The following is a 21970-nucleotide window of genomic DNA, read 5'->3' as shown; positions in this document are numbered from 1 at the left end:
TTTTTAAATATTATGTTGTTTTAATTGCATGGAGCACAGGAAGGTCCACATCTATGTATAGTTTTTTGTAAGGAAATACAACTCTACGCTACGCCTACCTGCTTTAGTTGACTGTTGACACACTGAGACAGTGGATGCGCCAGAGTATAAAAGAGTGATTACCATCTCTTGTCAAAGATCTTGTTGAGATGAATCAAACGAACCCAAACACGAAGTGATTTCAAGACCTGGTCGTGGAATACTCTTGACTACCTTCCAGCTTCATCATCAGATCCTGGGTACCATCTCTTGTCAAGGATCTTGTTGAGACGAACCAAACGAGCCCAAACAAGGAGTGGTTTCAAGACCTGGTTGATGAATTCTCTTGACTACCTTCCAGCTTCATCATCAGATCCTGGGTACCATCTCTTGTCAAAGATCTTGTTGAGACGAACCAAACGAGCCCAAACACGAAATGGTTTCAAGACCTGGTTGATGAGAACTCATGACTACCTTCCGTCTTCATCATCAGATCCTGGGTACCATCACCTCTTGTCAAAGATCTTGTTGAGGCAAATCAAACGAGCCCAAACACGAAATGGTTTCAAGACCTGGTTGATAAGAACTCATGACTACCTTCCGGCTTCATCATCAGATCCTGGGTACCATCACCTCTTGTCAAAGATCTTGTTGAGGCGAATCAAACGAGCCCAAACACGAAATGGTTTCAAGGCCTGGTTGATGAGAACTCATGACTACCATCTGACTTCATCATCAGATCCTGAGTACCATCTATTGTCAAAGGTTTTGTTGAGACGAGTCAGTAACCTAAAATGATATTCAATAATAAATAATACTAAAAATATTAGTCAAGTTAATTAGTTAGTTACCAAAGTCGTCAACCCAAGGATCAAAGTTTTCGGTCGCAGTATACAGCCAAACACGCACACAAGTGCGGTTTTTGACACGGCGGGTGCCGCACACAATGACAAAATAACTTCGCGATCGTCGAGCCGCGTGCGGAGCGGACTAACATACGTCCTGCCTCTACAAACTCTGCCGCGGTACTGACATCGCAAGCGCGTGTAACCGGTAATAAGGAGGCATTTTTAAAAAATCGTCAAAAATATTAAATTGCAATTAATAGAAAACTTTTGCATAAAATCTGTTTGAGTAAGCGTTGCAGATTATTTTTATATTAAAACTACTTCAAAAACACGTAAGTTTTCGAAGAAATTGACACTTATTCTGAGGTGATTTCTGAAACAAATTGGATTCATCATATCCTCATTTACTCTATTCTAAAGCCTTACAACAAAGAAGTAGTCTCAGAAGATTGTACAGGATATACATAATACAAATTTACCACTTGAAGCATTCAAAACTATCCAAATTTTACAAATTAGACGGACTAAGTCAGCACTTTTCGCGGGTTTTCCTAAACATGCACCAGAAAAAAAATCATAATTAATTAAGTGAGTTAGTTTTTAAAAATCCAGTCTCACAACATGTAAGTTAAGAAGATGTCCTAATCGAATCCTGAACTTAATAAGTCTTTTAGATGACGGAAAGTGTAGCATTTTGCCGACTAAAACTATCAATTTTACATTATTACGACGTGTTCGTTGAATGCACTCTTAATGTTGACAAAGGAGAAGAAAGGTAGCTCATCCTTTCTGCCTGTATCTGAGAAAGGTAACATGAAAGTTTTAAGTTCTAGTTTTTCTAACCAAAATATGCCTGTCTCGTCTCATTAGCCGCCTATTAAGAATGTTCAGGATGTGCTTACATGCTCGGATATCACGTGTGCCCTCGTATTTGTCATGTTGATTTATAATCCCTGGTGTGAATAGCGCTGGACACGCTCGATGACGGAAGCCATGACTCCGCATGACGCCACCGCAGACATATATATTTGGATAGACTACGAACACAAAAATAATTAAAACAGCGTTCTATTCAGTTTTCTTTATTTTGACAAATCAAAATAACAGTTTTGTCGCAAGTTTTAACGTGTGATGAGAGAAACATGGCCCGTAAAAAAAGACCAGTTACTCACGATTCGTGGAAATGTAAACGCAACTAACACTGTCACACTAATATGGAAGAGTGATGACAGATGAGACACAAATGAATTATCTCAAGAAATTCTATTAAAATGTTCACTTGTTCAGTGCTGGTCAGTTCTTATGAATTTCAGTTTATCTGAGAGACTTTGCTAGGATAACAAGCAGGCAATCTAATTACCATTTAAGGCTGGTATTAGGCAACTAGTCAAATATGTTCTGGGAATCGATTTATCTTCAATAAACAGCGACTAATTTTGTTTGAAATAAAACTATGGAAATGGATTAAATCGCGTATAATGAATTTAAAATACATCCCGACGTTTCGAACTCTTTACAGCGTTCGTGGTCAACGGGTGACTGAGGAAAAATTAAAATGTGCAAAAGCTACCCACTTACAAGAAATATTAACGAACCATGACCACAAATAATATAGATTTCTAAGGCAGGTTCACACACTATTAATAAAGCCAGTTATACAATATTCAAATTTACCATTACTCTGTTAAAAAATAATTAACCAATTAATCTACACAAAATTGACAAAGAAACAAACTGCAAATGTCCAACACCATACAACACAAATGCCTCACAGCCTTCGTCGTGCTTGTTCCATTATCAGATGTACTACTGGATCCCAAGCCGGTGGTAAAGTAAAGCCATCCTCTCTATTAAAGTTTGGATATTTCTTGATCTCAATGGCCTCTCGCAACATTCTGGGTATATATCGCTTCTCCTTAGCGAGAACCAGAGGCTTGTCAAACTTTATAGCATGATTGACTTTATCCATGACATGTTCAGAGACTGCAGACCTTTGCCGACGGTGCTTGACATCCGCTATGTGTTCCTTCACCCGTGTGGAAATGCTTCGTTTCGTCTGTCCCACATATGACAGCCCGCACTCACAGTCTAGCCTGTACTCTCCCGCGCTTTGTAGAGGAGTTTGACATTTCACAGGCCTCAGGAATTGGGACATCTTCTTCATAGGCTTGAAATAAGTTTTAATAGAAGCCCGTTTCAAGATGTGGCTGATCCTATCTGTGACCCCTCTAACAAAGGGGAGAATTGCAGGCCGGCGCTCGACTGTAGGGATCTTCAAACGGGCCTTCTGCTTGACACGCGGTATCTTGAGCTCGTTCGCCAACAGCGCCTGCCTGGCATGTCGAAGCTCCGCGGTCAAATGTTGGTCGTCACATATCCTTTGGGCTCTCTGAAACAAAGATTTGCCTACAGTAGCTAGTTGACTGGGATGGTGGTGGGATTTGCCATTTAAGTACCTATCAGTATGAGTAGGTTTTCTATACACAGTGCGACCTAAGCTATTATCAGGATTCCTCAAAATGAGAACATCCAAGAAGGGAAGAGAACAGTCTTTCTCCAATTCCATAGTAAATTGTATTTTACTATGGATAGAATTTAAATGGTCTAAGAAAGTTGAAACATTACTTTTAGGATGTATAGTAAAAGTGTCATCTACGTATCTTTTAAATATCTTCGGCTGGACGGCAGCCAATGAGAGCGCTCTCTCCTCAAAGTCCTCCATGAAGATGTCGGCGACTACTGGAGACACCGGAGACCCCATTGCCACGCCGTCCACTTGAAGGTAGAATTCACCATTCCATAGCAAGTAGCCCGATGTGAGGCAATGTTCCAACAACTTGGCGTAGTTCTCAGACATGTTCTGCTCTCTCACGTCGCACGTCGTCTCACGTCGTCTCACGTCGGGATGTATTTTAAATTCATTATACGCGATTTAATCCGTTTCCATAGTTTTATTTCATGAGTAACTATCGCGGTAACCGAAGACAATATTATAATTTTGTTTGGTTAGAACAGTAATTAACTATCACGCTGTGGATTAAACCGGGTTGTTTTGTTCTAAACCGGTTAATCGAACGAAACCTTTATGAAAGTGTTCCCCTAAAAACCGGTTTATAAATAGCAGTTTTTCGAGCGAAAACGAAATTTAAAGGTTTTGCCGCAAGTACTAACGGTTTGAAAATTGAACATAATCCGATTTTGAATTATTTTCTGGGATTTAAAGGGGACGGTTTTCTATATCTTAGTTTTTATTTTACTCTCTGTAAGTATATTTATGGAATACTTAGCTTTCTTGCCCGCGGCTTCACTCGCTAGAAACTTAAACCCCCCATTTTAGATAAGGTTGCATAATGGTATTTGTGCCATTTATATTGATTGTACCTACTGAGACATTAATCATAATTCATTAATCAAGAGTATCTCCAAGCGTGCTCCACCGTAGACCGCATCATCACTTACCATCAGGTGTGATCGTGGTCAAACGTCTACCTATTCATACTAAAAAAAAAGTATAAAGAGTATTTATTATTTATCGTATGACTTTTACACACTGGTTAAAAAATCTTATTACACATTAAATACTTTCATTTTAACAATCACAGTTAAGGTAAAATACTTATATCAAGATTTTAATAGAATATACTAATATGATTGTGCCTGTACCTAATAATGAAATTCAAAAAATTCAAAAATGTTTGTTCATAAGTCTAGAAATGAAACATACTCATTCCTTCCTTTTAAACAGCAGGATTCTATGAGTATCCGTCTGCTTGAAGTGGGTGTCTGTCTACACATATGTCTGTGCGCGTATGACGCGCGTCGTGCTTGATTGATGTCCCATTTCGTCTTCACTGACAACCCTTATTTAGTTAAACCCCTCGCTGTGTAAATGTGACAAATTCGATTGAGCTAGTTTGATTAAGATTTATTGACAGGCATACTGTTCGTGCTGACGGCGCGATCGGCTGTTCGCCGATATTTGAGCTCGTCATAGTAAAAAGAGATTGAGAGCTTCTGTAAAATGTAAAACATGAATTTTATGATATAAAAATCAATAGTTTATTAACAAAGTGTTTTATAACAAGCCTTAAAGCAGGGTCTGCTGCAACGTGTTTTTGTGCTTTTCTAACACCTAAGATGTTTTCCATTTGACGAGGCAAACATGTTTGAGTGTTTTTGCTAACAAAAACACTTAAGCCACGCCCCTTTTATGTTAGAAAGACAACTCGGCTTAAGCAAAACATTTCAGACGTAAATTAAAGTTACAAAATACATATTTAGTCGTTAAAACTGATATGATATAATAGTATATTACGATACAAGTGCGTAAAAAAGGAAGTTCGAAACGAGTGGCGATAAATTAAAACCAACCGATCGATCGACAAAATATTAAAACAAATATCTATATCGTCACTCTTAACTTCGATCATAAAGTGTCTATATGCATTCCATACATACTTACTACAATTTTCTTTTTTCACAGGAAGCAAGTTTTTTTTAAAAGTTCTCCAGTCTAATCGATCTCCATTATGGCTATTGTGTCTAATCGGATCTCCAATTTTGTGGCATAATCTTTTTTTTTTCATAAAGGAAACTACGGAGTTGCTGTGACTCTTTAGTATTTATTATAACAACATACATCCCTATTATGTTTTCATGATTCAAAGAAACAGACGTCATAAAAAAAGTCTGTTGGAAAAGTAAACTGTAATTAATAAAAAGGTGAACAGAAACTTGAACGATTTAATGAAATACTTATGAAAGGCGGTGTAGTCGCCGGGTTTATTGCTCTTTATTGACGCGCAACACTACACAAAATCAATTACTGTCCGCTAAAATGGCCGCTAGACGGAAGGCCAGAGAGATGAAAAAATAAAATAAATGGGAAAAAAGAAAAATTGAGATGAAAAGTGCAAAAGTTGGAAATGTTTCGACGCAGCCGCTTGTTTACATGGCGCGAGCAACTTCCGGATGCTGCACGCTTAAATATTTCTCTATAAAACATTTACATCATTCGAATTGTGCATCAAATATATATTTGAGTATCTAATGAACTTGTACCATCTTGTACTGAACAGTTTGCGCGCTACACTTTAATAGTTATTTGTTTTACAAGGGGGCAAAGTTATTGTTTAACCGCACGTGCCAAAATTGATACACGAGCAAGCGAAAGATTCCAATATTGAACCGCGAGCGTAGCGAGTGGTTCAGAATTTGGAATCTTGAGCGTTGCGAGCGAGCGAGCGGCACGTAGGTTAAACAAAATTTGCCACCGAGTGAAACACAACATTTTTCACCTTACCAACACTATGAAAATATTAACTGTAAAACATCAAACTAAATCAAATCCATCAATTTATTTAACATTTATGATTCAAAATCATCATTTATACGTGAATTTCTACAGCCAGCTTTGGACATCACATTAAAATATGTATGAAATTACTTTGCACTCTTGTGAATAAAATGCAATTTTGCTATCTGTTTTCGAATAGCAAAGTAAGCCTTTACCAGTTGGTGTGGTGAAAATTAAAATAATGCACGAATATTCTATTATCTCTTGTTTAATCGCGTACATAGTTGTTTTCTGCACATACGAAGTTTCTATTGAAACTATTTGATTTAGACGTCATTAACAATAATGTTTTAATTAAATATACATATGTCTAGGCTACATTGTAATGAGTAATATTGTAATGTTATTTCATGGGAAAAATATCTTAAAATAACTATTGAGGAATTCACACCACCTAATTTGAAGGCCCGGAGCATTTAAAAAAAAGTGAATCCAGATGGAAGTGCAGAAATTTCGATGTGAACTAGAAACATAAACAAACATATTATATTATAAGATTTTTATCTGATTTCGTACTTAGGCCGCGAACTTTTCAATCACCCCTGCATTGGGTATGTACAAGGTGCTCGCGAGGAACCCATATAACTTTAACGGCATATTCTTGGTCACATTTTAAGACTAAAATGTCATATAAACTTTTCTAGATTTCGTCTAGTTTCAGAGTTATTGCCAATTTAAAAAAAACATTTCCGTATTGTTACTTAGTAGAAAAGGTTTCTTAACGGCACTGATGCGCAATTGTGGAGCATAGTCTCACAGTAGTCATTGATAGATGTCAAAATGTGACAATAAAAACTTCAAAATAATTTGGTTTTTAGAAAAATAAATGAAGGAACTCATTTTAATGGCCAACTTTATGGATAAAAAAAAAATTTATGTGAAAATACGTCGAAAAAAGTAAAAAAAAAAACAAAAATAATAATTTTTTTTTTGGCGAAAAATTTTAAAATTCATATAACTTTTTTTTTTCTTTTTGCCTCAGAAACGCGTGGTTCAAGTTATGCGGGTTCTTCGCGAGCACCTTGTATATAGGTAACTTACCCATATACAAAGGTACCTTTATTTCAACTGTAAACTATGTACACATTTTTAAATTAAAGGAAAAATGGAAAAAATTAATTAATTTTTCCTTTAATTTAAAAATATGTAATATCACTCGCAGACGTTTCTGCATGATAAAAAATAAATTTATGTACACATTCTCCAAATATTTAATATCTATTTATATTTCATCATTACAATTGCATTTCCAAGTAAGTAAACACAGGAAAAGGTAACCAGAACGTCTCCGGATACAATATCGAGAGGCAATCGCTCAGCAAAGTAACAGCTAGTAATATATTGATGGATTGACAAGGGTGGCAGGCACGTCAGATCCGATATTACATTGTTTGAGGTGAATAAAGATGGAACTAAAGTTTTATCATAAGGTATTTGTGAAAGTAAACCTTTACGTTTATCTAGCTGAGAGCTTTGGTCCCTAGACGCTTTAGTTGGTAGTTTCTAGCAGATTTTTTACCATATTTACGAAGTCAAGTTTGAAGCTACTTATCTTGGCAGTAGACTTTTTAGTGGTAATGTGTTCTAAAGATTTATTCTATATACTTAAATAAATTGGACTTTTTTACACCGTACAAAAGACATCCGTATAGACGGATAAAGTCTAAGAAAAAAACGCACCTCAAAGCTCAAAAGAAAAAGGTACGGTGGTGGCCTAGGTGGCGTTACACCTTTGGGTAACGCTCGGCTAGATGGCGATAATATTAATATTTGACATTTTAACACATACCAAGCTAACAATATGGGCTAAATCACGCTAAATAAATTGTCAAAACTGAAGTTCAAATGTTTTGAGCTTGTGTCGAGAGATGGCAGTCTATGCACTGTGATTACACATTTTACTTTGACAGTAACTCTTCTCTATATTACTCGATCATCTTTGACCGTACCTACCTACTTAGAACTTCCAGTAAACAGACTTTTCCGTCTTAAAAGACAGTTACGTATTAAGTAAGTACCTCGATTTTATTTTTTACATTCTATTCAACTGAAGTCAAAATTACTATACAAGGACATGTGGCATTTTCGTGGTCACTTTACTTTCATAAAGTATACTTCAATAAAACATCAACCCATAGCAAGGACCTGGTAAGACAGGCCTCGGTGTACACCCCTGAGGTTCCACCCAGGAAAGGTGTACGTAGGTCGAGGCATGTCTTACTAGACCCAGATGATGAAATAACGCTGGCTCAAATTAAAGAAGCTCAAATAATAAAAGAGCTCCGAGCAAAATCCAAACCGTCGCTGAAAACCAAAGATTATTTTTATAAAAACCGCCCAAACTGGGAAAAACACAGAAGGTTAGTCGACACCACACAGGGCCTTCCGCCCTAGGTCCCTAGGGTCTTGTACTGTATTCTATATTCTATATCAAAACATAACTTTTTATTCCATCCAATCATGAATAGTATTGTATAAATTAAACTCACTTAAATTTCTGAAAATAAAATATTGTATACTTCACTTCTCTATACTAATCTATCATCTATTCTTCTATTCTGTACTTTTCCTTTTCTCTTCTCACTTGGCAGTGGCGCGGCCCTTCAGGCCGCGCCACTGATCTCACTCATACCGCAGCTGTAACTGGTCCCAGGAGTGGCCAAACAGCAAAAAATCATGTTAAAAAAAAAAAAAAAAAAAAATTATGTATTTCTTACAAGGGGCTGAGTAACGTCATAACATTGAAGTCAAATACCCATTTAAATTTTAGTCACGTAATGGAGGCACAGATTTCATATCTATGTTTGTTTCAGATACACCACTCTTGGGCAAAAGAAGTTCCCAAATTATGTCGCTACGACGTTCCGGTTCAGTTAATGCGAAATTTCGGTCACCGAAACGCAGTTCTGCAACGATATTATTGTAAGCGTTTATTCATTTGGCTTACGTACCCAGTGTGCGTAGCCGAATGCACAAACGCTCACGAAACGCTCACGATAATATCTCTTTCGTAGCTATCTATCACTATCGCTCTTGCGTATTTGCGCGACAGAGCCAGACTACCTTTCTACGGCGTTTCGTTTTCGTTTCGCATCGCAGAAATGCCATTCGGCTACTGGGCCTGGTCAGATATGTTGTCAAAGTCAGGTAGAAATTGTGTTATGATGAAATAGGGCATAATCTTTTTTCTGTGAACTTGTTGCTTTTCTTTCATCTTGGATCAGCAAAACGACTTTGACTTGGAAAATAGAAGTAAGTAGTATGAAAAAACATTCATTATTGTAATACTTAGATGAACATTTATAGTATTTTGCAATTACCTACTTACCTGTATTAATCTGGAAAAGTACCATTTTATAATAACTACAGGGTATATGTACGTAGCCGAATGACACCAACGCTCACGAAACGAAACGCTCGTAGATACCTATCTCTATCGCTCATGCGTATTGGCGCGATAGAGCCAGACTACCTTTCGCGGCGTTTCGTTTTCGTTTCGCGTCGCAGAAATTCCATTCGGTTATATTATATATATTTGTCTAAAATGGTCTGCATATCTTAATGTCATTGGCAAGAGTGGTGTCTACTGATGTGCTGTACCCGGGAATATTCTCAAGTACATCGCTAGTGGTGTCACTTCGTTCGCATTATTTAATCCAGGATTAGGTCAAGTTCACCGCATATTGCGGTTTGCATTCACCCTTTTACGCAAAACAATTTAGTCCACTTCACCCTCGTGAAATCTCCTCCCTAAAGAATTAAACTACTTTAAACGCACTTTGAACAAAGGATAAAACATCCAAGGAAGCTTTGAAGGGCAAACAGAAATACTTGAAAAGTTTTAGAAATTTTTAAAGATGCTTGAAAAGAGATACTCAATAATCAAGACTGTTTATATTTTTGCTTTCGTTCTGTTTTATTTTTGGTACCTGTGACAGTACAGACAACCGAAGTTGCTCAGCAATAAAACGTGAAATAGATGATTTATACTAAGTATTAGGTATATTAAATTTAACGCAATAACAACTATGTACTTACTAATAACCATCATAATAATAAATTTTATTTTTTTGTCAAGTAGAGTCTGCAATAGATGCCACTAGGCTGCAAAAGATACCACTAGAATAAATTTTAAATTTTAAATTGGGATTGAAAGTACTGCCTTGGTGAAAGACTGAGGTACTACTACTAAGATATCTGTTGGAGCGTCCCGTCCTTATCCTTTAGCGATAAATTAGTATATTTTGTTTTAGAACGCCACAAATATTCATATCGAAACAGACCGTCTCATTTCACACTCGTCTCTATATGAAAATATATAAAGTTTTACTTGGAAGTATTTGTAAATAACCCTTGTTTCCCCCGTCAGGTTTGCAGTAGATTGTTGCAAAGTTTTTCCCGTTTTGTTTGTGGTGACACGTTTGCGTCGCGCCAATAGGGAAATCAACTGTCAAACGCTAAGTGACGGCTGAAGTTTTAGTTGCAAAGTTTACTTGAGTATGCATCGTGATTAAATAATTATTTTGCGTGTTTATTTATAGATACGATTCTTGCAAATTTCTTTATCGAATATCAGGGATGTACTAGTATATCAAGCGACATATTTATGGTCAATTTTAGTAAGGTACAGCGGGGCAAATCTCAGCTGGAGGTCAATTGTAACTAATCCATTTTTTCCATTATTTCACTATGATGTTGAGTTCTACATATATCAATTGAACACGCCTACCATATATAACCAGTGGACATTCTATTTAATAATGCAAACATTGTAAAACATGGAAAAAATGGACCAGTTACATTTGCACCCCCAGTCGAGATTTGCCCCACTGTACCTTACACATACTTATTGAACAAAAGAAAAGTTTCAGATTTGGACGACTACATTATATATTTTTTGCTATATGTAACAAATAACCTACTTTAGCCAATATATTAGTAAATTAAACTTCAGGAGGTACCTAATGAATTCAATTTTACCGCCGTGTTAGTAATGTAGACAATAGTAGCACTAGCAACAGTAACAATAAACTGTTGCAGCACTGATCACTACTACTACCCCCTAGATGGAGCAATAAACTTTAGTTCAGGTTACCACCATAACATTCTAGGGAAGAGCATGTACTTGTACGTATATTATATGGACGTTTTATTCAACGTTGGCGGTAAACTAGCATACGGCCAGCCTGCCGCCCGATGGTAAGCAAAAATTCTACGAAAAGCTATTTATAGAAGATAACAGTTGTTATCTAAACGTAAGTTTTTTTTAGCTAAAGCTGAAACGGACTCTTCTCGTTGTCCATGATTGTTGAAAAATAATAATACTTACACATACACATCACATGTTTATCATAACCATGTTTAGTCAATAGTTTTAATTAGATTAAATTAAATTAAAGCTGAGTTTAGACCAGCCAGTTATTGCTGCAAGTTTTGAGACGCAGCTATAGGTAAGAGTGAGTTGCAAATATCTCTACATCTCTTTATTGCATATACTTCTGTCGCAAAACTTGCAGCAATAACTTACACGTCTAAACTCAGCTTAAAGGGTGAGATAAACTTGCATGCTCATATTGTAAGTGAGATTCGATCTATTTAACATAGGTATATTGTATATTGATTTAAACTAACACGATCTTCACTCATATTATTAAATTAAAACGGGACTACCCTACCGTAACCCGTACGGGGAACCCTAGCGTAAAAGTGACTGATGACAATCAAGTGCGGGTAGTTCGAAAAACTCGTACATATTGATACAACTCCCAGCCAGTTTGACCACGGACGTAATGTATGTCCGAAACGTTCATTTTTAACTATTCAATTTTTAACTATTCAATTTTATAACATTTCATTTTTAACTGTAAACGCAAACTGAAACTGTTGGCAATTTTAATTATTTAAATTTTTGCTCGCATAAAAAAGCGGTATCAAAGACGTTAATCCATAAATCCCGGCAAGTCGAGATATGCAAGCATGGGGCAGCAACACTTGCCCGTCACTAGTGTCTGCAATTGAGTGCATAGTGTCTGTTTCTGCAACTCAGTTGACAGGTGAAATTTATTTCCTCGCCTTAGAAGCGGTCCTTGACTTTCATGAGGACCTGTAATTGAAATACAAATTAATTCTTGGAAGTGAAACTTCGCAAATTATATAGCCATTTCAGGAGGGTAGCAGGTAGAAAAGCATGATAGAAATAAGGAGTTAATTCAAAAAATTCTATGTATAGTTTCTCAATAAATATTAAAGTCCATAATTAAAAAACCGGCCAAGAGCGTGTCGGGCCACGCTCAGTGTAGGGTTCCGTAGTTTTCCGTATTTTTCTCAAAAACTACTGGACCTATCAAGTTCAAAACAATTTTCCTAGAAAGTCTTTATAAAGTTCTACTTTTATGATTTTTTTCATATTTTTTAAACATATGGTTCAAAAGTTAGAGGGGGGGGACGCACTTTTTTTTCCTTTAGGAGCGATTATTTCCGAAAATATTAATATTATCAAAAAACCATCTTAGTAAACCCTTATTCATTTTTAAATACCTATCCAACAATATATCACACGTTGGGGTCGGAATGAAAAAAAAATATCATCCCCCACTTTACATGTAGGGGGGGTACCCTAATAAAACATTTTTTTCCATTTTTTATTTTTGCACTTTGTTGGCGTGATTGATATACATATTGGTACCAAATTTCAGCTTTCTAGTACTAACGGTTACTGAGATTATCCGCGGACGGACGGACGGACGGACGGACGGACGGACGGACGGACGGACAGACAGACATGGCGAAACTATAAGGGTTCCTAGTTGACTACGGAACCCTAAAAAGGTTACTATCAAATGATAATTCCTCATATCCAACGAATACTGAAATACCCTGTCTTAAGCCTGATGAGTTGATGACATTTTGTTTTCCCCTCACTAGCTCGGAAACACGTGTTTTGTCTTTTAATACCAGCGATAAAGTAATTTGACCTTGAATATAGTATTTTTTTCTGCTTTAAAATTGATAAAAGTGAGTGAATCTAGTGATGACGATGTTTTACCACCTGTGGAGCAGTGATAAACGCGTTTTTTGCGTTGTACATTCCTCGCTATAGTGAGGGGAAAAGTTTTGTATTACACTCGGGTGCAAATGTATTTCTCGTGTGTTAAAAAACTCGCAAGTTCACTCCACTTTCACCTCGTTTTTCACTTGCTCGTTTTTCAATTCCACACTCGGCGTTAAAATACAACTTTGCACCCTTGTATAACAAATAAACCCCTTGTTGATTCTTCCGCAACTTAGCGAGTTGATAACGCGCATGTCTGAAGTAGCAAGCGTCCATAGGCTATAAGGGCTGCATTAGGCCGTGTGCTTGTTTGCCGCCAACGTGCTATAAAAATACAAAAAAAAGTAATTCTAGTAGCAAAAGTGTCTTACTATAGGTACTATCAGCTGCAAAAGTGCATGGCCAATTTATCAATGAATTCATTCATAATTTCACCATGCAATTTCGCAGCTCACTGTACATTTACCCACGGATCTCGAGTCACTCCTGCTGAATTCATCTTTCTAGTATCAATTTCAATCGACCCCTGCTTAGCAAAACCTAAAATATTTTTTCAGTACAGATAGTGTTTTTTTTAAGCACTAGTGTGAGAAGTGGTTCATTATTTGTCAGGTCGAAACTTCGGATGGCCATCTGCACTGAAAAACGTCGTACGATACACGTGCAAAAAGGAAATTCGTAACTCGTGTCGATTTAAAACATTCCCTTCGGTCGTGTTTTAATTTATCGCCACTCGTTTCGAACTTCCTTCTTTACGCACTTGTATCGTAATGTACAATTTAAATACAGTTTTTTTTTTTTTTATGAAATAGGCAGCAAACGAGCAGACGAGCCGCCTGATGGAAAGCAGTCATCGCCGCCCATGGACATAAGCAACATCAGGGGAGTCACCTATGCGTTGCCGACCTTTAAGAACCCTAAATACCTGCTTCTTGAAGAACCCCATGTCATAGCGCAAGGGGAACACCTCAGAAGGTAGCTCATTCCACAACTTGCATGTTCTGGGCAAAAATGAGCGAGAGGCCCGTTTGTTCTTGGTTTGCCACGTATCTAGAAAGTGAGGATGAACTTTGTTTCTTTGGCGGGAGGTGCGGTGATAAAAGCGCGACGGTGGCACCAGGTCAAAAAGTTCTTCAGAACACTCCCCGTTGTACAGACGGTAGAATAAGCACAGAGAGCCAACATCTCTCCGGAGGCTAAGAGGATCTAAACCGACTGTGAGTTCGGGATTGCCAACAATACGAACTGCCCGGCGTTGGATAGAGTCAAGTGGAAGAAGTTGATATTTCGGTGCCCCAGACCAGAGATGAGAACAGTACTCCATATGTGGTCGAACCTGTGCTTTGTATAGTAAAAGCCGGTGACCCGATGTGAAGTACTGTTTCGCTCTATTGAGTACCCCGAGCTTCTTAGAGGCCAGTTTGGCCTTGAGTTCCAAATGACCCCGGAACTGGACCTCATTCGTAATGTCGACACCGAGTATCCCGATACTCTTGGAGATGGTAAGGGGAGTGTTCTGGAATTCAGGCGCTATGTCAAATGGGATTTTTTTAGCGGAAAACGCGCAAACTTGTGTCTTACTGGGGTTGAACTCGACGAGATTACGTTTACCCCACTCGGATACCTGCTCAAGAGAGGCCTCGATTTCAGACACAAGTTGCATTCGGCATTCCAATACCTGCTCTCGAGAGGCATTTGCACGACCCGTGTACTGGCTATCACCTGTGCTGTCATCCGCATAACAATGGATATTGCTAGTTAATAGCATATCATTGATATGAAGGATGAACAAGGTCGGTGACAGGACAGATCCTTGGGGTACACCAGCGTTAATCGGCCGGAGATCTGAGCATTGTCCGTCGATGACAACTGAAATGCTTCGGCCAGATAGAAAGCTGGCCACCCACTTGCAAAGCCCCTCTGGGAGCCCGTACGAAGGAGCTTGGAAAGAAGCGCCTTATGCCAAACCCGGTCAAAAGCCTTAGCAATATCTAGGCTGACTGCCAGTGCTTCTCCCTTGCTCTCAATGGCGGTGGCCCAACGATGAGTCAAGTATACCAGAAGATCACCAGCGCCACGACCATGGCGGAAGCCGTATTACCGGTCACTTATAAGCTGGTGGTCTTCAAGGTACGCTAAAAGCTGGTTATTGACCACGCGCTCCATTACCTTGGAGAGAAGGGAGGTTATCGCTATGGGCCGATAGTTGGCCGGGTCTGTGCGATCACCCTTCTTTGGGATTGGATGGACCCAAGCAGTCTTCCAGGATGACGGGCATTTACCTGAGCACATCGATCTAAACTACCTAGATGCACCATCATCGCTTAGAATGTGTCCGCAGCAAATTGTGCTTGAAAATGTTCTAAGCACAATTGGGCGGTCAGTAGCGCTTCATCCGCCGTGTCGGCAACATGCCTAAGTGCTCCGTAAAAAAGTGCAAAAATAACACCTTATATACGTTAAAAAAGGATGACGTATCGTATTTCCGGTAAGTAATTGTTAATAATTTTATAATGTTATGCATTTGTGGCCAAAATGGCTTCCTAACTTACTAAAAACATTTATTTTCTAGAATAATTAAAGTAAATTCCTTGATTTGGTCTTACGCAGTTTGTCTCTTTCTCTCGCGCTATACTAGTAATGAGCGGACGGCGACAAAAGATGGATGAAGTGGAACATAGTTAAAAATGGAATGATGGAGTCGCTAATTTATATTTTTTGTAAAAGAAGCCTATTTCATATTATTAGTGTATGTATTTATTTATTATTATGGACCAATAAGTCTGAAATAAATGATTTAAATTCAATAATATTAATACATATCTTATAAATTACTTTATTTATAAAAAGAAACAACCCGGGAATAGCAAATTCGTTTTTAAGTAATAAAAAAGGTTTTTATTCCAGATTCCCAAAACAAGACGTTGAAAGGGAAAAATGGCGCAAGATTATAGCTGAGGAGCGGAGAGAAGATTTACCCACACAAAGCTTTGAAAGAAATTACGTAAAATAATAAATTAATGTCATCATTCAATTCTTCATTGTTTTAATAGCTACTTAATTCATATTCTCCAAGTGCACCATCCCTCACACACACCACATACAATCCCTCAACTGTTTACCTTCACATAATCGCTACACACACACTCACTACACGCACACACACACATATGTTATATATATTAGACGACCGGTCTGGCTCAGTCGGTAGTGACCCTGCCTGCTAAGCCGCGGTCCTGGGTTCGAATCCCGGTAAGGGCATTTATTTGTGTGATGAGCACAGATATTTGTTCCTGAGTCATGGATGTATCCTATGTATATAAGTATGTATTTATCTATTTAAGTATGTATATCGTCATTTAGTACCCATAGTACAAGCTTTGCTTAGTTTGGGGCTAAGTTGATCTGTGTAAGGTGTCCCCAATATCTATTTATTTATTTATAAACATACATACACACACACACATAAAAAAATATATTATATATATATATATATATATATATAATATATTTTTTTAAACAGTTTTTCGCAAAAATACCGCAAATTTCCTCATTCTCGCCTTTCATCTCATAGCGCGACTCCCATGATGCCTCTGTCCATCCTCGTTCCCAATTTAAAAATGGCGTTTAGATTGTTGCAGCGCGAACGAAATTAAACTTATGTTGGTTGCAATAAGACGTAGATTTGTTTATAAATATGCACACCTGCGATCTGCGGTCATAAAATTTTATGGCTTTCGCGATGATCACATTCATTAATGTCATAACCGCCAATTGCTTGCATTTGAAATTGAACTCTAAGTACTAAGAAATAACGTTGTTTTTGTAAAAAAATTAAAGTAGTTTTTACTACATTGCGAAGTTTTCGTTTGTCAACTAGACGCACACATTTGCAACTAAGCGATCGGACACTTTTGAGTGTCGAATTTGTAGGCGATAGTGTATCTAGGGAAGTTTAAATCGATGCCTGAGCAGTATGAAAGCGAGAAAAGGCGCGTCAAAACCGGGGTTAGCTCCGGAGCGCACGTTCTCAGCACAATAGCTGGTATACCGTCAGGCCCACTGGACTTATTGACGTCGAGGGCAAAAAGTGCACGCCTAACTGCACTTTGAGTGAAGCGCACCTCGGGCATGGATGCCTCACAGCGCGGGATGCTGGGTGGTGTGCTACCCCCGTCGTCAAGCGTCGAGTTTGACGCAAAAAGAGAACACAAGAGATTCGCTTTCTCTTTTGTGGAATGAGCCAATGAGTCGTCAGGTTTATGAAGAGAAGGAAGGGAGACCTTACAGAAGTTCCCCTGAACAGCTTTGGCGAGAGACCAGAAATTACGAGTCCCAGCAGGCTGACTAACCAGTCTCTCGCCAATTCTGTAGGTGTGTTGGAACTTTGCTGCAGCAATACGCTTCTTGCAGAACCTGGATGCAGCGTTATAACGCTTCTTTCTTATAACAGTTGCTTAATAAGTGCCCGTTTTTTGGCTGTTTAGCGTGCGCGAAGTTGGATTTTACGCACAAGTGCATAAAAAGTATGCGTTCCATTTTACAACTACTTACCGAGCTGTTTTAATATTAGTCTCGTTTACTAAGACGGAATAAAACTATAAACATACTATTAAGGGATTAATATTTAAAACATTGATATTTCCTAATGTAATTGTTTACGTTTATTATATTAAACATTATTTATAAAATGGTTTATATTTTGAAAAAAATAGGTCATAATGAGTTGTGTAAACAGAACATGAATGGAACGAAACGCGTCTTCTGTCAAAGTAACGTCTTCTGTCAAAGCATGTTCAAAAACCTTAATATGTTACGCGATTTGTCATAATTATTTAATGTTATTTGCAATACATCGAGGCATAAATGGGTCGATTGAATTAAAATATAACTATATATTAAACAATCGTCCCAAATCGTAAATGTTTATGTTTTTATGGCACCCAATGAAAAAAATTGTGTTGGATGAATAGCAAAATCGAAAATATGCACGCAAGTTTAAAAGCTTCAAAGATACCCCTTTGAATTTGTCAAATAATGCGTCAATGTCAATGCGAAAATGGAGAATTCGGGCTGTTCGGGTTGTTTATCGTTTTACCTCTATTTCGTTGTAGTAGTTTTTTCGCAACTGTATTAAAAAACGTCGTTCGTCACAAGTAGTCAGGGACCAAACGACCTCTTTTACAAAAAGTCGTCGACATCTCTTCTAAATTTCATTGGTATATGATAATATATAACCATGTAATTACGAATTTGGTTTAGCAGGAGTCACTCTGCCCGGTCGCAGAAATGGGCGCTGACCGTAGTAAAGTATTCAATATTTTTGAGGTCCTATTTTCGGATCCATATGCGAGAGGTATCGTTTCAAAGCTAATTAAACCTACTATATATTTTTATAAATAACTATAGTCATAAAGGTAGCTGTTTAGAAAATATTTGAAAATATGTGTTTTATAGACCATGAGTCGCACAAGTACCTACTGGTAAAAAATGCTTCTTAATCAATAAACAACAACTTTTCCGGAATTGATGTTAGTATAAGATTTACGCGGAATTTCATGCGCTTTCTAATAACATAAGTTTTATTGGTGTATGATATTATATAACCAAGTAATTACAAATTTAAGTAAAAGGTAAGGTTAAGTAGGGGCCACAGCGCCCGGCCACGTATGGATGCTGACCGTCGCCAAATTTTCTATATTTTTCAGATCTTATTTTATTTAACAGGAATCTTTTGAAAGCATATTATGCATACTATCATTAGTTCTCAATAATTTTAGTTGTAACTGTAGTAGCTAACAAAATATTTGAAAATATGCATTGGAACCGATGTGAGTAAAACATGCTTCTAGCTCAATGAATTATATTTTTTCCGCAATTGATATAATAACAAAATAAACGGCGAAATGTATGACCTTTTCAAATAATAAGTTTTGTCAGTATTGCATAAACAATTAATGTTAATTTATCCATCATACTCACTGCACACCGTCATATACATGGATGACCATCTTCGTTGCCGTTTTCATAATTTTTAAGATTGTATCTTGGTGCATGACCAATAAACAATAACTTTACCGCAAATAATGTTATTATAAGATTTACAGGACATTTCATGTGCTTTCTAAAAATATAAGTTTTATTGATGAATGATATTATACAACCAAGTAATTACGAATTTGGTTTAGCAGGTGTCACTGCACCCCCGTGACGTAATTGGTGCTAACCGTCGCCTAATTTTATGTATTTCTCAGATCCTATTTTAGCGATTAATTTGTGAGAGGTATTATTTGAAAGAATATTATGCGTACTATCGTTACTTTTTAATAATTTTAGTCGTATTGTAGAAGTTTACAAAATATTTGACAATATGTGTATTTTTACTGTATATGAATAGCATTCGCACTGATACGAGTGAAACATGCTTCTAGCTCAATAAATTATATTTTTCCGCAATTGATATAATAACGAAATGAACCGCAAAATGTATCGCCTTTACAAAAAATGAGTTTTGTTAGTGTTGCTTAAACAATTAATGTTAATTTGTCCACCATACCCACTGCGCACGGTCAATCGTCATATAAACGGATGTCCACCGCCGTTGCCTTAATTTTTTCATCATTTTACAGATTTTATTTTACTGATCAATTAAGTATATAAGTAAATTCGATACGTGATAAATTATATTTATTGTGAATATACGATCAGTGAAATAAAGTCTGAAAAATCATGAAAAACGGCAACGACGGTGGACATCCATTTATACTTATGATGGTGCGCAGTAGGTGAGCTGAACAAATTAAAATTAATTGTTTATGCAATACAAACCAAACTTATTTTTGTGTAAGTCATACATTTTCCGTTTATTTTGTTATTATATCAATTGCGGAAAACTATAATTTATTGAGCTAGAAGCGTGTCTTATCAATGCCAATGCTATTCATGCACAGTAAAATACACATATTACTAATCAAATATTTTGTAAACTTCTACAGTTTCGACTTGAAGTATTAGAAATAAAGATAGTACGCATAATATGCTTTCAAATGATACCTATCACAAATTTATCAGTAAAATAGGATCTGAGTAATGTAGAAAATTTGGCGACGGTCAGTCAGCACCCAATATCGTGACAGGGCGCAGTGACCCCTGCTAAACCAAATTCGTAATTACTTGGTCATATATAATATCATATACCAATAAAACTTACATTTTTAGAAAGCGCATGAAATTTCGCGTAAATTTTATAATAATATTAATTGCGGTAAAGTTATGGTTTATTAAGTTAGAAGCATTTTTTATCTGTATATGTGCAACTCATGCTCGAAAAAAAACTCATGTTTTCAAATATTTTGTAAACAGCTACCTTTATAATTATAGTTATTCAAAAATAATTACAGTAGGTTTAATTTGCTTTCAAATGATACCTCTTACATATCGATCCGTAAAATAGGAACTTAAAAATATTGAATACTTTACTACGGTCAGCGCTCATTTATGCGACCGGCGGAGTGACCACTACGAAACAAAATTCGTAATTTCATGGTTATATTATCACTTACCAATAAAACTTATATTTTTAGAAAGCTCATGAATAGTCGCGTAAATTTTATAATAACATCAATGCGGTAACGTTATTGTTTATTGACTTAGAAGCATTTTTTACCAGTACTTTTGCGATTCATGCTCGATAAAAAACACATATTTTCAAATATTTTGTTAACAGCTACCTTTATGACTATAGTTATGTGTAAACAATTATAGTAGGTTTAATTATCTTTCAAACGATACCTCTCACATATGGATCCGTAAAATAAGACCTCAAAAATATTTAATACTTTACTACGGTCAGCGCCCGTTTATGCGACCTGAAGGATAACCCCTGCCAAACAAAATTTTCTTAATTACATGGTTATATATTATCATATACCAATGAAACTTATATTTTTAGAAAGAGCATGAATAGACGCAAAAATTTTATAATAACATCAATTGCGGTAAAGTTATTGTTTATTGAGTTAGACGCATTTTTTACTAGTACTTGTGCAATTCATGCGCGATAAAAAACACATATTTTCAAATATTTCGTAAACGATTACTTTTATGAGTATACTTATTTAAAAACAATTAAAGTAGGTTTAATGAGCTTTCAAATGACACCTCGCACGAACAGATTGGTGCCATAGGACTCGAGATGTGAATAAATATCTATGATGGTCGGTCGCCATCTTTCCCCCCCTTTTTCTCGATCCGTCCCCCCTCCTTAAACTAAAACAGGTCTATTCGTAATCTGGAGAGAACGCGGAACACATCCATACCTGTTTTAGGTATTTAGAAGAGATGTCGACGAAAATCGTGAAGGAGACGACTTGTGGCCAAATTGGCTCTAGACTAAACCCCTGCCAAACAAAATTTTCTTAATTACATGGTTATATATTATCATATACCAATGAAACTTATATTTTTAAAAAGAACATGAATAGACGCAAAAATTTTATAATAACATCAATTGCGGTAAAGTTATTGTTTATTGAGTTAGACGCATTTTTTACTAGTACTTGTGCAATTCATGCGCGATAAAAAACACATATTTTCAAATATTTCGTAAACGATTACTTTTATGAGTATATTTATTTAAAAACAATTAAAGTAGGTTTAATGAGCTTTCAAATGACACCTCGCACGAACAGATTGGTG

The 21970-nt window shown here is 36.8% G+C and overlaps 1 protein-coding gene across 1 annotated transcript; it reads right to left on the bottom strand.

Annotated features, from left to right (window-relative positions):
- Positions 1-215: 215 nt before the first annotated feature.
- LOC125224887 lies at positions 216-3731 on the bottom strand (the record flags this gene model as incomplete). Its single annotated transcript, XM_048128388.1, has 2 exons — positions 2677-3731; positions 216-227 (listed from the first exon to the last, which is right to left on the bottom strand). Coding segments are annotated over exons 1-2 (1059 nt in total), but the record flags the coding sequence as incomplete, so codon positions are not given.
- Positions 3732-21970: the final 18239 nt, after the last annotated feature.

Source organism: Leguminivora glycinivorella, chromosome 3 (genome assembly GCF_023078275.1).
Source record: "Leguminivora glycinivorella isolate SPB_JAAS2020 chromosome 3, LegGlyc_1.1, whole genome shotgun sequence".
Classification (NCBI taxonomy): domain Eukaryota; kingdom Metazoa; phylum Arthropoda; class Insecta; order Lepidoptera; family Tortricidae; genus Leguminivora; species Leguminivora glycinivorella.
Note: the sequence above shows the minus strand (reverse complement) of the source record. Positions and strands in the feature narration are given on the sequence as shown.